This window comes from Lissotriton vulgaris, chromosome 3_2 (genome assembly GCF_964263255.1).
Source record: "Lissotriton vulgaris chromosome 3_2, aLisVul1.2, whole genome shotgun sequence".
In the NCBI taxonomy this organism is placed as follows: Eukaryota; Metazoa; Chordata; class Amphibia; order Caudata; family Salamandridae; genus Lissotriton; species Lissotriton vulgaris.
In genome coordinates, this window is record NC_141690.1 from 110319964 (window position 1) to 110337265 (window position 17302).

At 45.5% G+C, this 17302-nt stretch overlaps 1 protein-coding gene across 11 annotated transcripts in view; it reads left to right on the plus strand.

The window, feature by feature from the left end:
- Positions 1–17302, plus strand: part of PROM1 (prominin 1) — a 630080-nt gene that overhangs the window by 504646 nt on the left and 108132 nt on the right. For all 11 annotated transcript variants that reach the window (XM_086964065.1, XM_086964059.1, XM_086964066.1 and 8 more), the window contains 2 exons: positions 5480–5626; positions 6666–6737. In XM_086964065.1, coding sequence (XP_086820191.1) covers positions 5480–5626; positions 6666–6737 — 219 coding nt within the window. The remainder of the gene's footprint in view (positions 1–5479; positions 5627–6665; positions 6738–17302) is intronic.

The window sequence follows — 17302 nt, forward strand, 5'->3', positions numbered from 1 at the left end:
TTCAAAATAAAACAAAAAGAGCAAGAATTACAGAAAGCCTCCCTAGAACAGCAGACTAACTTAATTTTCATTCAGAAAGAATTGGAGAGCGTAAAAGCTAAATATCAGGCTAATTTGGATAAAACTATAAAAGAAAGATGGGACGTAAGTAGACTACAGAACTTTTCTTATGGGGAGAAGTGTGGACGTATCTTGGCGTGGAAAGCCAGATCCGATCAAGTTAGGAACCAGATAAGCAGCTTAAAGATACAGAGTACTGGGGAGATATCGTTTGACAATGACGAAATATTGGGAGAAGTTAAAACTTACATGCAGAACTTATATATGGGTAACTATGTAACATCTACTGAAGCTGCAGTGAATTGGTTAGAGGGGCTATGCCTTCCACATATAACTGAGGCAGATAGCCTGTTTCTAGGCTCTATAATTAAAGAGGGAGAGATACATGATCAATTGAAAAGAATGACCAAGGGAAAGACTGCCGGCCCAGACGGGCTTCCAGTAGAAGTATATCAATTAGGATCTCCTATTCTAGTCCCCATCCTCACATCTTTATTTAATAAAATACACCAAGATGGAGATCCTATTCCTCCAACATGGTTAGAGGCTACGGTTGCATTAGTTTTGAAGCCTAATAAGGACCCCATTAGTGTTGAATCCTATAGGCCAATCTCGCTGCTAAATACAGACTATAAAATCTTCGCTGGTGTCTTGGCAGCGAGGTTGGCCAAAGTAATCAAGTCTGTGGTACACGAAGATCAGAGGGGTTTCATGCCCGGCAGACAGCTGAATGAGCTGACCTTCCAGGCCATTGCGGATATCGACTTTGCCACAGAGGAAAAAATTCCACTAACTATCGTAGCAATAGACGCCGCTAAGGCCTTTGACCAGGTTAGTTGGCTGTATCTGTGGGAAGCTCTAATAAAATTTGGAATTCCAACTAATTTTATAACATCTGTGAAATCATTATATATCCATCCAAAGGCCAGGTTCCTTGTTAACAACTCACTTACAGACTGGGTCCAAATAACACGTGGTACTAGACAGGGATGTCCCCTCTGTCCCCTTTTGTTCAACTTATATATAGAGCCCTTAGTAATCCAGTTAAGATCGGATGTTTTAATTAGGCCTTTTCATATGAATGACCTTGACCTAAAATTCGCCCTGTATGCGGATGATCTTTTAATGTATACCTCCAATCCAGAGGTATCAATCCGTCGATTATTCCATCAGGCAGAAGTCTTCGGAGAGGCCTCTGGATGTATAATTAATAAAGAAAAAACAGAGGTCATGCAGTGGAATCAGGAGGACCCACTCCCCGAAACGAAGTCCCGGATGAGATATCTAGGAATACATCTGGTTCATAACATCGCTGAGATATCCAAAGTAAATCTGGATAGAGTCTACAAGGATATTAATGAACTCTTGCAGCGGTGGTCGGGACTGCCATTGAATATCTTTGGAAGGGTAAACCTAATAAAAATGGTTATCTTGCCAAAGGTTACTTTTCTTTTTAACTCAATACCCTTGTCATTCAATCCTAAGGACATTGCCAAATTACAGGGAAGAATAGGATTTTTATATGGAACTATAAATCGCCCAGAATCTCCTTGAAAAAATTATGAAGAAAAATGAGAACAGGTGGACTTGCTATGCCAGATATTCTTCACTACTGCCATTCGTTCCATTTAAAAAACTTTAGGCTAATGGCAGACAAAGCTGATACATCTTGCTTGGGTCGATTATTTCATTGCATGTTTTCGGGGGGCTGCTTGGGGGTGTTCTAGATTTTTGGGGGTGGGTTGAGGGGTCTGGGAGCACTGCTGGGAAGGTCTAATTTTGATTGCAAGTGGTTTGAAGAAAATCCCTGTTGTAAAAGTTTTTTTTTTTTAGCAGTATGGCATTTTTTAAGGGGCTGATTATTTCAGGCATTATTACAAGGTATCCCTCTAGGCCAAGAATACTTTTTGTTTAAATTTGGAGACCCAAAATTCTACAAGAAGGTCAGACTGAAGATTTTGGGCACAGCCCTGAGAAATTGGGTTTTTGTTAGAAAAAAACTAGGTATCTCCTACTATACTCCTCTGACGCCAATATGGGATTCCCCGGGCACTCCAGAATGCCTCAGAGACCAATTATCTCTTCCTCTTAAAACAGCTGGGATCATGCAGTGGCAGGATCTTTCTGACGGTTCAAAGTTATTGGGATGGGAAACACTCAGTAGGCTGACAAACGGAACTCTCACAAGGTTCAAATTTTACCAGTTATCTAGCTGGTGTATTACCGTACCTTGGGACTTAACAACTAACCCTAAGTTTGAACTGGTAAAGAAAAAAAAGAGCTGGAAAAAAGAAATATCTTACTGGTATGAGGCACTCAATGAGAAAGACGAAGTAACAGAACTAGAATTAAATAAGTTGTGGGGAGAAGTCTTGCAATGTGATAACATATTTACTCTATGGGGAGATTCCTTTAAACTGCTAAACACAGTGGTGAAATCAGCCCCCCTAAAACGAAATCATCTGTTTACCCTATATAGAGTGTATATATCCCCTAAAAAATTGGTAAAGATTACGAACTTTGAACATTGTTGTCCACGCTGCAAGGCTCCCGCAGCGGATGATCTACATATGTTTGTTGAGTGCCCAAGATTGTTGCTCTTTTGGTCCAAAATTGAAGAATTTATAACAGAAGTACTCTTTGGCATAGGGGAAGAGTACCAGCTTAATGATATGAGTACCAAATTTATATTTTATATAATGATTCGAGCCGGACGGGAAATCTGTAAGGGTTGGAAGGCAGAGAGTGCTCCTATCTTTGCTGACTGTCTTAAGTACATCATATATGTTAGTGAATCTGATATAGCATGTGATAGTTCTAGCCTTGTTAAGATCTGGGCTGCCCTAGAGGCCTGGCGTAACAGATGAGAGCATTCCTATGATTTCACCTGGGAACTGTTGGAGCTTGGTCTCCTACCCATCCAAGTGTCTTCCAGTTCAAAGGGTATGGAGCGGATCGAGCAAACAGTTAAACCTAGAGGGGTTTTTCTCTTTCCTCACCTATTTTGGATTGTATCCTTTGGATGGAATCCTTGAGGCCGATACATCGCAATATGGAGAGGAGGAGATACCCTATCTAGAATACCCATCATTGGTTTATGAGGAATAAAATTTTTTTTTTAAAAAACCACTGAACTACAGAAAGACGTAGCTGTTCCTGGTCATCTATTTAATACAGAGTCTGGTCCTGACTGAGTTTGGTTTGATCACGATTTAGCCAAATTTCTCATGGCAGTTGTTCAATCCTTAGTTAAATCATTACTTCTTGGTCCTGTTGCCAACTTGATAACAGTTGTTTGTGAAGGTCAGATTAGCTCCCAACAGCGTCCTGGTTGGCTCCAGGTTTTCTGGGGAAAATAGACCACACCACTGCCCTCTGCTTTGAAATCGAACAAAGGCTTTGGTGACTCACACTAGTTAGGGTTTCTTCTAGTGCCGTGCCATTAAGCCTTGTTCACTATTTTACGGATTTGATGTTATAAGTGGAGTGGTCTTTTCCAAAGAGTTTTCACCTTTGTATAGAAGGCCTGTGCTCTCCATTCCTAGGCCTCTCCAGATTTCAAATACTGTCTTCCTGGATATCTCCTTGGCCCTCCATTTGTTTGATACAATAGGAAAATGCCTTTTACTTCACACAGGGCAGCATCAGGCTGCAGAAACCTGTGCTGAAAGAATCACAGGCAGGCAAAAAGAACTATTGGTGGACAGAATGCTGAACAATGTCAAACATTCACCTCAATACAGAGATCTGGGCCTTAATCCATTGTGGTTTTGCTACCTATGTCATTCCAGTTTAAACCCAGCCATATGCAAATCAGTCTTCACCCTGCTCCCCATGAGAACAGTCCAGCCCGAACAGTCCAGCCCTGGACTGAAAACAAGCATCCTGGGACCGGTGTTGTGGTTTTACCCCTCATCAGCCAGGCTAGCTTGACTCCAGTGACATGGAGAGCACCGGACCCACGTTTCGGGCATTCCCTTGGCCTCTTTGGGTGAACATAGCAAACACAACAAGAATATGGATGGAGTGCTGAAACCTTTTAACTGCTCACCCCCAGTCCAGAGATCTGAGTTGAATCCATTGTTCTTTTGCTCACTATGTCACCCCAGTTTGGAACCAGCCATATGCAAGTCAGTCTTGATTTTGCTCCCCATGGGAACAGTCCAGCCCGGATTGCTATGCCAGGTCCTCTCTGTAGGGGAAACAAGCATCCTGGGACCGGTTTTGGGGTATCACCCACCATCAGCCAGGCTAGCTTGATTCCAGTGGCACAGCGTCCAAGAGACCCATGTACGGGTATACCCTTGGCCACTAAGGCGAACATAGCAAACACAACAAGACGATGGACGAAGTGCTAAAGCATTTCAACTACCCATCCCTAGTCAAGAGATCTGGGTTTTGCTCGCTGTGGCACTGGATTCAAGCTAGCCTGGCTGATAACGTGGAAACTCTGAAACCAGTCCCAGGATGCTTGTTTCACTGGTTCCAAACTGGGGTGGCGTAGTGATCAAAAGAACAATGGATTAGACGCTTATCTGTGACAGGGTGAGTGAATGAAAAGTTTCAGCGCTCCGTCCATCATCTTGTTGTGTTTGCTATGTTCATCCTAGGTGGCCAAGGATATCCAGGACATGGGCCCCTTGCTTGTGGTGCAGCTGGATTCAAGTTAGCGTTGCTGATGAGGGGTGAAACCCTGAAACAGGTCCCAGGATGCTTGTTATCGATTCAGGGAGGACCTGGCCTGGCAGTTCGGACATTTTGCACTACATTTCTACTTACAAAGTGGAAACAGAGAAGTGTGATTTTGCTGCAAACAGAATCCCATGCATTTTAAAAGTGAACCGTGAACTCTAGTTAGGGAAGTGTATGCTTTATTATTACTTATTTGGGAGCAGTTTAATATTCTTACATGGCCTACTGGCCATTTCATTTCTTTTCTTTAATGCTTAAAACTTGTTGCTCAAACCGAAATCCACTAAAAACCTTACCTGAGCTCTAGTTATTTTATCCCATGCTTGGCAATAATATGGTGACCCTCTAATTCCCTGTGTCCGGAAACGTCCCTAAATCATCACTGCTTCTGCCTCTGAACCCTGCAGCGACTTCTATTATGGCAATAGTGGTAATTACTGAAGATTGAAAAATAAATTACTTATTAAAAAACACTTTTCTAGAAAAAAAACGAAACTGACCAAGTTATTTCAGTGAATCAACCTCTGCTGTATCCTAAAGTGCCGCATGTTTGTGACACATGGCTCCAGGAGCCACGTATGAGATATTGAATTTCACTGGTCCTGAATAGGCTGTTGCCTTGTATGTTTTCCTATGTGGCTAATAATACCCTTCTTCACTCCCTTACGTGTTTTTCATGAATGATATATAATCTCCTGTGAGTAAACACTAACTGATTTTTTCACAGTATATAGATGACATTGAAGGCAAATTTGAGAACATAAATCTGCATTTTGACAATATAATCTTACTGGATGATACGGGAAAACAAGCTCTTCTGAATTTTGGATCAGCAGGAATAGAAGAAATAGATTTTGATGCATTTTTGTCAGAGGTATGTTACATTTATTTCGAAAGATAATATGCTATAGATATTACATTACATTGTTTGTTTTTTAATATATGTTAAACGCATATCATAATGTTGAAAGAACTTTGTGATTTTTAAAAAATTCTTTATTGGGTATGAAAGAGCATGATGAGTATGCCCTGACTCTAGGAAGGATGTGGCAGGAGGATGCGCAGGGTTATATCTTGCCCCCAAATATGAAGAAGATACTCAGATCCACATTGTTTTTAACAATCAAGAATTCCTTTTTAGCCCCATACCCTGAGAAAGGTGTAAAGTCTACAGATCACTGTGGACACATTCTTTATGAGTAGCGCACAGGTGATGTGTATGTGATATGCATATGGTAGTCATATACCGGGCCCTGCAATGAGAAACTGCTCTGCTTGGTGAAAGGCGATGTGCAGATGGTTGAGTGGGATGGGATGGTACAGCACCTGGGCACAGAGCTGGCTTGGTGCTCAGAGGTCCCTCCACCCAACCAATGGCCAGACATAGGTATTTCTTTGGGTTAGGACTTTGGTGTAGGGCAAACACTTATGGAGTTCCATGGAATCCAACACCCACAGGTATAAAATAATGAACACAAAGTTATGTGGTCTAGGGAAGCGACAATAAATTGGTTTCTTACCCTTCAAAATACGTATTGAGTAATTGTGGTGTGGGCACTGTGTGCTGCTTGTTACTTATATAGGGTCTAGCCCCGACCACGTAAAGGACCTAACCCCTGTTGTTCACAAGTATGGGAGTCAGCACAAATGGTTACCTTGAGGGAAAAGGTATGCAATCCTCTCATAGGGCACGCTGAACACATGTGCTGATGAACTTTAGAATATTTAGCAGTAAAGCTATCTCCTGATAAAATACACAATATAAAACTGTATAAGGGTTGCGTTTCACTTCCACAAATATGTGCAGTGCTGTAGCATGCAGATGGCCTCGTCTTCATCCCTGTCTTGTGCTTAACTTATTTTAGGCTCACAAATTGATCACTAATCCTAAATGTTAACTTATTCTTTTTCAGACTAGCAAAAGCATAACGAAAGTGGACCTTTTAGCATTTGCGAATGATCTGGAAGCAAGTGCAGACAAACTGGTATGTAAAAAATGGCTACAAAATGAAAGACTATTTAGTGATCTATTTTATTGATCCAAATACTATTCATTGGAGGCATTGATACTGTTGGATGTCTCGGCGGCATTTGACACTATCAATCACGACATTTTGCTACATCGCCTTTTTGAGCTTGGCATTAGAGATCAAGGCCTGTCCATATTAACATCCTTCTTTGCCGATAGAGAAGAATACATCACCCAAGAAAACATCTCATCCAGCACTTGGAATTTTCCCTGTGGAGTCCCTCCAGGGGCATCACTGAGCACTACTTTATCTAATCTTTATATTGTCCCTTTCTTAAAACTTATCAAGATCTTTTGTTTCTCTGTTGTTTTCTACGCGGAAGACACGCAAATCGTTCCGCTTCTGTATGGAACAAATCGCAAACTGGATGGCAGAATAATGCCTGAGATTTAACTCTGGCAAGACCAAGATATTACTCTTTGGTTCCCGGCATGTTCACCAACAGAAATGGGCCCTATTCCATCCCCAGTGGAAAAGGTTAAGAATCTGGGTGTCCTCTTTGACAAAAAACTCACTTTTAAAAACCAGATCAACCAAACTGCATCTTTGGGTTTTTTTCTTCTAAATACTCTGAAAAAAATCCTACCTTATATTCCCCCTAATTCACAAAAATCTGTCATGTCTGTATTAATTCTTTCCAAACTAGACTATTGTAACGGACTATATATTGGTCTACAACAAAAAAAGCTATATAAACTCCAGCCCCTTTAAAATGCTGCAACCCACCTTGTTTTCAACCTTTTCAAATTTCAATGTGCATCCACAGCACTGAACAACTTACACTGGCAGCCTATGAAAAAAAGGATTGTATTTAAGGCCTCACGCACTGCATTAAAAACACTTCACAATACTGGCCCGATGGCTCTCAGACAGTATTTCTGCTGGTATACTCCTTCTAGACCATTACGCTCTTCAAGAGTTAAGAATGTCAAAGTGCCTATGTTCAAACTAGCTCGATAGGATGGCAAAAGCTTTGTGACCTGTACGACTAGACTGTGGAACTCCCTTCTTTTCGAACTAAAAAATTCCTAGTCCCTTTTAAACTTTAGGAAAACACTGAAAACATGACTCTTTTAACACCCAGATGCCACATTTGTACCCAGGTTGCCTCTCTGATCTTCCTTTTAAAGCTCCAAGACACCTTTAGGCACACAAGCGCTATGCAAAACTCCAGAACATAGGTGAGTCAGTTATGTTCATGAGATGGCTGCCAGTGCCACGCACTACTGTGGCAGTAAAAACATGGCTTCAATCCTATCCTGTGTAGTCTGACAGCAGCAGATTCCACCTTAGTACACATATCTGTCAACATCACCCTTTGACAAGTAGGTAAACCAGATTTAAAATAAGTTTTAAAGAAATTATTCAAATTGTAAAAGTAAGTTAAAGAAATCCCCCATAAGAGTACCTCATGACTTACAGGATTAAAATTAATATCTCTGCTTCCCCTTATTGATTTTTTGTCATTTTTCTCTTTATTTAAAAATTGGTCGTTTTATACTGTGTGTGCACTGTTTTAATACTTTATTCATTTCCTTTGATTTACACCTTACTGCTTTGTGTCAGATTACCTGTAACTGTGCACAGGAAGAAACTCTTTCTCTCCTTTACTCCATTGTTAACTAACTCAAAGGATCTCAAGGCTCAAAACAGGCCATATCCTGCCACATTTCGAGAAGCCCACACATAACCATGATGAGCCGTCGTCTACCGGCCCAACACTTGCCAAGATCACTAAAAAAGCAGTCTACACACCACTCTAAGATCACATCAAAGCCAAGCATCTGCACAACTACGAATCTAGTTTCAGAACGTGCTGCAGCATGGAGAGAGCAACCTTAAAAATTATGAACAATGATCTCCGGAGGTGGTGTGTGTGCTTGGTGGAAGCATGCACTGCCGGCTGGAGGTGTGTGTGCCTGGTGGAAGCGTGCACTGACAGCTGGTGGTGTGTGTGCCTGGTGAAAGCATGCACTGACGGCTGGTGGTGAGTGCGCCTGGTGAAAGCATGCACTGACGGCTGGTGTTGTGTGTGCCTGGTGAAAGTGTGCACTGATGGCTGGTGGTGTGTGTGTGTGTTTGGTGAAAGCGTGCACTGACGTTTGGTGTTGTGTGCCTGGTGGAAGCCTGCACTGACGGCTGGTGGTGTTTGTGCCCGGTGAAAGCGTGCACTGAGGGATGGTGGTGTTTGTGCCTGGTGAAAGCGTGCACTGATGGCTGGTGGTGTGTGTGTGTGTGATTGTGTGTGTGGTTGCGTGTGTGGTGGGGAGTGTGTGGTGGGGAGTGTGTGATGGTGAGTGTTTGGTGGTGAGTGTATGGTGCATGTGTGGTGGTGAGAGAGTGGTGGTGAGCGAGTTGTGTGTGTGTGTGGTGTGTGTGTGTGGTGTGTATGTGGTGTGTGTGTGGTGGTGTGTGTGGTGTGTGTGTGTGGTCTTATGTGTGTGGTCTTATGTATGTGTGTGTGGTAGACTTAGTTTGAGTGTTCTTACCCTGCACACTCACACACTGCTCACCCTGCACACTCACACACTGTTCACCCTGCACACTCACACACTGTTCACCCTGCACACTCACACACTGTTCACCCTGTGCACTCACACACTACAGTCACTGTCACTCTGCAGTCACTCTCACTCTGCAGTCACTCTCACTCTGCAGTCACTATGCAGTCACTCTCACTCTGCAGTCACTCTCACTCTGCAGTCACTCTCACTCTGCAGTCATTCTGCACTCACTCTCACTCTGCACTCACTCTCATTCTGCACTCACTCTCACTCTGCACTCACACCCTGCACTTACACTCACTCTGCACTTACACTCACTCTGCACTTACACTCACTCTGCACTCACTCTGCACTCCCACTCACTCTGCACTTACACTGTGCACTCTGCATTCACACTGCACTCTGCACTCACACTCACTCTGCACTCACTCTGCACTCACACACACTCTGCACTCACACTCACTCTGCACTCACTCTCACTCTGCACTCACACTCACTCTGCACTCACACTCACTCTGCACTCATTCTGAACTCACACTCACTCTGCACTCACGCTCACTCTGCACTCACACTCACTCTGCACTCATTCTGAACTCACACTCACTCTGCACTCACACTCACTCTGCACTCACACTCAGCACTCTACACTCACACTCTGCACTCTGCATTCACACTGCACTCTGCACTCGTACTCACTCTGCACTCGCACTCACGCTGCACTCACTCTGCACTCACACTCACTCTGCACTCATTCTGAACTCACACTCACTCTGCACTCACACTCTGCACTCTGCATTCACACTGCACTCTGCACTCGCACTCACTCTGCACTCGCACTCACTCTGCACTCACTGACACTCACTCTGCACCTGCACTCACTCTGCACTCACTCTGCACCTGCACTCCCTCTGCACTCCCTCTGCACTCACTCTGCACTCACTCTGCACTCACTCACACTCACTCTGCACTCACTCTGCACTCACTCTGCACTGACAGCTGGTGGTGTGTGTGCCTGGTGAAAGCGTGCACTGATGGCTGGTGGTGAGTGCGCCTGGTGAAAGCATGCACCAACAGCTGGTGGTGTTTGTGCCCGGTGAAAGCGTGCACTGAGGGATGATGGTGTGTGTGTGTTTGGTGAAAGCGTGCACTGACGTTTGCTGTTGTGTGCCTGGTGGAAGCCTGCACTGACGGCTGGTGGTGTTTGTGCCCGGTGAAAGCGTGCACTGAGGGATGGTGGTGTTTGTGCCTGGTGAAAGCGTGCACTGATTGCTGGTGGTGTGTGTGTGTGTTTGGTGAAAGCGTGCACTGACGTTTGGTGTTGTGTGCCTGGTGGAAGCCTGCACTGACGACTGGTGGTGTTTGTGCCCGTTGAAAGCGTGCACTGAGGGATGGTGGTGTTTGTGCCTGGTGAAAGCGTGCACTGATGGCTGGTGGTGTGTGTGTGTGGTTGCGTGTGTGGTGGGGAGTGTGTGGTGGGGAGTGTGTGGTGGTGAGTGTTTGGTGGTGAGTGTGTGGTGCGTGTGTGGTGGTGAGAGAGTGGTGTGTGTGTGTGGTGTGTGTGTGATGTGTATGTGGTGTGTATGTGGTGTGTGTGTGATGGTGTGTGTGTGTGGTCTTATGTGAGTGGTCTTATGTATGTGTGTGTGGTGGACTTAGTTCGAGTGTTCTTACCCTGCACACTCACACACTGCTCACCCTGCACACTCACACACTGTTCACCGTGCACACTCACACACTGTTCACCCTGCACACTCACACACTGTTCACCCTGTGCACTCACACACTACAGTCACTGTCACTCTGCAGTCACTCTCACTCTGCAGTCACTCTCACTCTGCAGTCACTATGCAGTCACTCTCACTCTGCAGTCACTCTCACTCTGCAGTCACTCTCACTCTGCAGTCATTCTGCACTCACTCTCACTCTGCACTCACTCTCATTCTGCACTCACTCTCACTCTGCACTCACTCTCACCCTGCACTTACACTCACTCTGCACTTACACTCACTCTGCACTTACACTCACTCTGCACTCACTCTGCACTCCCACTCACTCTGCACTTACACTGTGCACTCTGCATTCACACTGCACTCTGCACTCACACTCACTCTGCACTCACTCTGCACTCACACACACTCTGCACTCACACTCACTCTGCACTCACTCTCACTCTGCACTCACACTCACTCTGCACTCACACTCACTCTGCACTCATTCTGAACTCACACTCACTCTGCACTCACGCTCACTCTGCACTCACACTCACTCTGCACTCATTCTGAACTCACACTCACTCTGCACTCACACTCACTCTGCACTCACACTCACTCTGCACTCACACTCAGCACTCTACACTCACACTCTGCACTCTGCATTCACACTGCACTCTGCACTCGCACTCACTCTGCACTCGCACTCACGCTGCACTCACTCTGCACTCACACTCACTCTGCACTCATTCTGAACTCACACTCACTCTGCACTCACACTCTGCACTCTGCATTCACACTGCACTCTGCACTCGCACTCACTCTGCACTCGCACTCACTCTGCACTCACTGACACTCACTCTGCACCTGCACTCACTCTGCACTCACTCTGCACCCGCACTCCCTCTGCACTCACTCTGCACTCACTCTGCACTCACTCTGCACTCACTCACACTCACTCTGCACTCACTCTGCACTCACTCTGCACTGACAGCTGGTGGTGTGTGTGTCTGGTGAAAGCGTGCACTGATGGCTGGTGGTGAGTGCGCCTGGTGAAAGCATGCACCAACAGCTGGTGGTGTTTGTGCCCGGTGAAAGCGTGCACTGAGGGATGATGGTGTGTGTGTGTTTGGTGAAAGCGTGCACTGACGTTTGCTGTTGTGTGCCTGGTGGAAGCCTGCACTGAGGGCTGGTGGTGTTTGTGCCCGGTGAAAGCGTGCACTGAGGGATGGTGGTGTTTGTGCCTGGTGAAAGCGTGCACTGATTGCTGGTGGTGTGTGTGTGTGTTTGGTGAAAGCGTGCACTGACGTTTGGTGTTGTGTGCCTGGTGGAAGCCTGCACTGACGACTGGTGGTGTTTGTGCCCGTTGAAAGCGTGCACTGAGGGATGGTGGTGTTTGTGCCTGGTGAAAGCGTGCACTGATGGCTGGTGGTGTGTGTGTGTGGTTGCGTGTGTGGTGGGGAGTGTGTGGTGGGGAGTGTGTGGTGGTGAGTGTTTGGTGGTGAGTGTGTGGTGCGTGTGTGGTGGTGAGAGAGTGGTGTGTGTGTGTGGTGTGCATTCACACTGCACTCTGCACTCACTCTGCACTCTGCACTCACACACACTCTGCACTCACACTCACTCTGCACTCACTCTCACTCTGCACTCACACTCACTCTGCACTCAGACTCACTCTGCACTCATTCTGAACTCACACTCGCTCTGCACTCACACTGCACTCACACTCACTCTGCACTCATTCTGAACTCACACTCACTCTGCACTCACACTCACTCTGCACTCACACTCACTCTGCACTCACACTCTGCACTGTGCATTCACACTGCACTCTGCACTCACACTCACTCTGCACTCGCACTCACTCTGCACTCACTCTGCACTCACACTCACTCTGCACTCATTCTGAACTCACACTCACTCTGCACTCACACTCACTCTGCACTCACTCAATCTGCACTCACTCTGCACTCACACTCACTCTGCACTCACTCTGCACTCACACTCACTGCACTCACACTCACTCTGCACTCACACTCTGCACTCTCACTCTGCACTCTCACTCTGCACTCACACTCTGCACTCACACTCTGCACTCACATTGTGCACTCACACTCTGCACTCACACTCTGCACTCGCACTCTGCACTCGCACTCTGCACTCACTCTGCACTCTGCTCTCACTGTGCACTCACTCTGCACTCCCACTCACTCTGCACTCACTCTGCGCTCACTCTGCACTCACTCACACTCACTCTGCACCTGCACTCACTCTGCATTCACTCTGCACTCACTATGCACTCACACTCACTCTGCACCTGCACTCACTCTGCCCTCACTCTGCCCTCACTCTGCACTCACTCACACTCACTCTGCACCTGCATTCACTCTGCACCTGCACTCACTCTGCACTCACTCTGCCTCTGCACTCACTCTGCACTCACTCTGCACCTGCACTCACTCTGCACCTCCACTCACTCTGCACTCACTCTGCACTCACTGATTCTTTAAATTATTTCCTTGTTCACGCTTGTCAGTCCACATTATTAATCTACAACAATGACCACAAAAATAACAGCGAAACGCTCATTAAGTGGCACAACTGAATATTATGAAGTTGAACGACAGTGTAAAATAAGGGTGTATTATTTTATATATGGCACCTACACTTAATAGAAATATGAAGTCTTGTACTAAATTACACAGGATTATTTCAAATTGCATGGCCCGTAATGTAAACGATATTACCACCAACAAATGTCATACGTGTTCAATCACTAACATAAGGCTTCCACTACGTAGTGTACAACCTGTAGGGAAAGTGCCTCATCATGGCTAGTAAACGCTGGACAATAGGTGAAGTGAAAATAGTTCACCCTGCTCCCCCCCGCAAAAAAAAAGGTGCAGCCTCATTTAACATAATTCTAGGTTTTAATGGTGCCCACAGCATTATTTTACTATAAAGCATTAACGAGTGACTTGCCCCTGAACATAAAAGCATCCCTATTTTTACATACAACTCAAAGGGGCAACTACGTTTTAGTACAAGCAGTATCAATAAAGACGAAAATAGCTTACGTCCTATTTCAAAGCTAAGCACAGTTAAACCTTGTACGATCTGTGTATGCCAGTCTTTTGGGCATTATCCGTATTGCCTGACAACTTGAAACTCCATTGTGTGGGTATTAAACAGAACCGCTGCACAAACGTTTTATTAGCTTTGGCTTTCACACAATAGCACCGGTAACAGCGATGGCAGTATGAACAGATTAGTACTCCCTGCAGATATTACACGTGGACTGCACAACACAAGCCTCGAGTAACGTCTTGCCCACAACCGGAAGCATCGAGTTCTCAAACTCCACGGGTGCCTCCGAATAAAGACACCGACTCCATGTCTTTTATTTGCGTTCCGGGACCGTAAATCCTTCAATCGTATTACTGAGTCAGAACATTTTTTAAATATAAGAGAACACGACAACTAAGACCTTCCAGAGTCGACAGCTTTATGTCACAGATACCGAATGTCGAACATTAATTCGACAATGCAGACCATGAAAGGGTTCATGTACCACAACATCTCGCTTCCCGTCGGTGTGGGAGTCTGTGTTTTGAAGAAGAGCTGTGACTTCGCTCTCGCACACATTCAAAAGATGCCTGGAGAATGCCTCATCTTTAAGTACAGCTTATTGTGCGCGATGCACGCGCTGCCAGCCTCCCAGAACAGGAAATGTGCATGATTAGAAGCTCGTGAATGGTGCCAGGCGCGCACCACTGCGAGCATATGTTTTAAATTATCTCGGCTGTCAAGCCGGGATGATTCAAAACATATGCCCTTCTGCTGCGCGTGTCTGCACGGAATATGCAATAGGCGGAGCTACTCTACCGCCTATGGCCTATTGCATGCTCTCTTCTGAAAACACACGCACGAGAAGGCCAAGTGAAATGCAGCTGGCAAAAACAACGATGAAAAATCACGAGCAGCCAGGAATTTTTTAGGTAAGTTTTCGTAGACGCTAACACAAGGACTCTTGGGCTCCCCCCACACTGCTACGCAGTGTGACCTAGGCCCGAGCCCTAAAAATGACTCCTACCTCCTGATAGTGCTGAAATGGTCTGCCACCTTGAAAGCCATCAACTATCCCATAATCATCCACACCATGAAATCTTGAATGAGATTCACTGGGAATGTCCTTCACTGGCTCTCCTCCTACCTAACCAACTAGCACCACTTTGTTCACATGAGCACCTCTAGGTTCGCTCCCAGAAGATCCTTGTCACCTTTGGAGCGATAACTGTCAAAATGCACATATATGACAAAGAGATACACGTCTCCTCCACTGTGGTCATCTAGTGCCTCCAACCCTGCCTGAACCACATCCAGACTTGGATGGCCACACCCTATTATGCTGTTTGCCAAGAAAAACTATAAACAACTAGTCCAAACCTTGCTCAATAGCATACATGTGGGCAGATTCACACTGAAAACTATCCTCAAACTCAGAGAACACATTGTCAAGAAAACCAAGATGGCCTTTTATCAGTTCTATCCACTAAAGAAAGTAAAACCTTTCCACACAGAAATCGAATTTAGAACTTCTGTTCTTGCCCTTATACGCTTGCTTCTAGACATTGGCAGCGCCCTGTTCCAAGGCCTGCCAGACTCCACATTAGCCCCTTATAGGCATCTTACACTCCACATCACTCTCAAGAAGGGTCAGAAGAAATATGACTACTTTGAGCCCACCTGATGGAAATCACTTGCATCCCTTGTTTGCTCACATCATCTTCAAAACCAACTGCATCATCTACAAAGCCATTATAACCGCTACTCCCTCCTATATGGTAGACAAGCTCCAGTAACTCTCAGCAACCTACAGCCATGACACAAACAGATTGGAGAAAAATGACAGCAAAAAAGAGAAAAAAGAAGACTGCAGGCGCCTGACAACATCAGGACTATCCAAGATCGGGGAGAGACTGCCACCCTGATCCTTGACGTCTCAGCAGACTTGAACACTGTGCCCCATTACACCCTCATAGAAAGGCTCCATCAGGTCAGGCTTCAATGGATTGCATCCTTTCTCAATGGAAGAACCCAGAGTGTCTGCCTTCCCCAAGAACATCATCTGCAGCATCCCTCAAGGATCCTCCCTCAGCCGTACCTTGTTTAATGCATGCATGACCCCTTTGGCCAACATTGTCAAGACCCATGAACTGAACATCATATCATACACAGACAACGCTTAGCTTATCCTCTCTCTCTCCGCAGACCCTTCACGACCAAGGCCAATTTCCACTTGTGCATGACCAACTTGGCGCACAGGGTGCAAAACAACTCCCAAAAACTTAACACCGACAAAACTGATGTGCTAATCTTCACGAAGGAAACACTATAGCACCCACAGCCGACTACAATTTGAGCACCTCAATCCTAAAGCCCCATATGTATCAATTTCTGTGCGTAAGGCCTCCGGGACCTGCTGTGGTTGGTCCCACTGGAATTCCAGATAGAAAACTTCAAAAAGGTGTAGAGGCAGCACCAGGTATGCAGTCACAGAAGAGCCAGGAGTAAACTTTTATCAGTATTCTTTTATTCTTTTTTGTGTTAAAAATGGAACAAAAGCCAACGCGTTTCATTCCTATCAAAGGAACTTCGTCAGGGCAGATAATATAATGTGTTGACCACAAATAGTTCCAAATCGTAAGCAATCAAAATCCGATGGCGCCTAATCGAATCCAATATCCAAACGGTGTTTTGGCCAAGCCAGTTCTTTTGAATCTTTGCTCTGATTGGGAAGGTTGGTGGCGTATCAGGGCCACTTTTACTATCCCGTCTTGTCACAGCTGAAATCTGGTCACCTACATGAATTAATATTATTTTATTGTGAACTGCGCCATTTTGATGATTTATGTGCAGATTTGAATTGAAGCTAACTGAATACTTCTGAATACGACATATATAATATATGAACAGGAGCTTTACCTCAGCCTGCTTCCTAACTCTCCGTATGCTCCGAAAGTCTTCAAGTGAATTCCAGCCAGCACCAGATTCACTGTCACCCACCCCTTGTCACCAGCTGCCAACAGCAACACACTCTATGTAGGAATCTCCTTGCACCTACTAAATAGGCTACAGACCATACAGAACTCAGCCACCAAACTCGTCCTCGATCTCCCCAGATGGGCCCTGATCACCCCACACCTCAGGAAACTCTACTGGCTACCAGTCCACAAGAGGTGCCAATTCAAGATCCTGATCCATGCCTAAAAAGCGTTGCATAATCAGTGACCAGCCTACATCAACCACC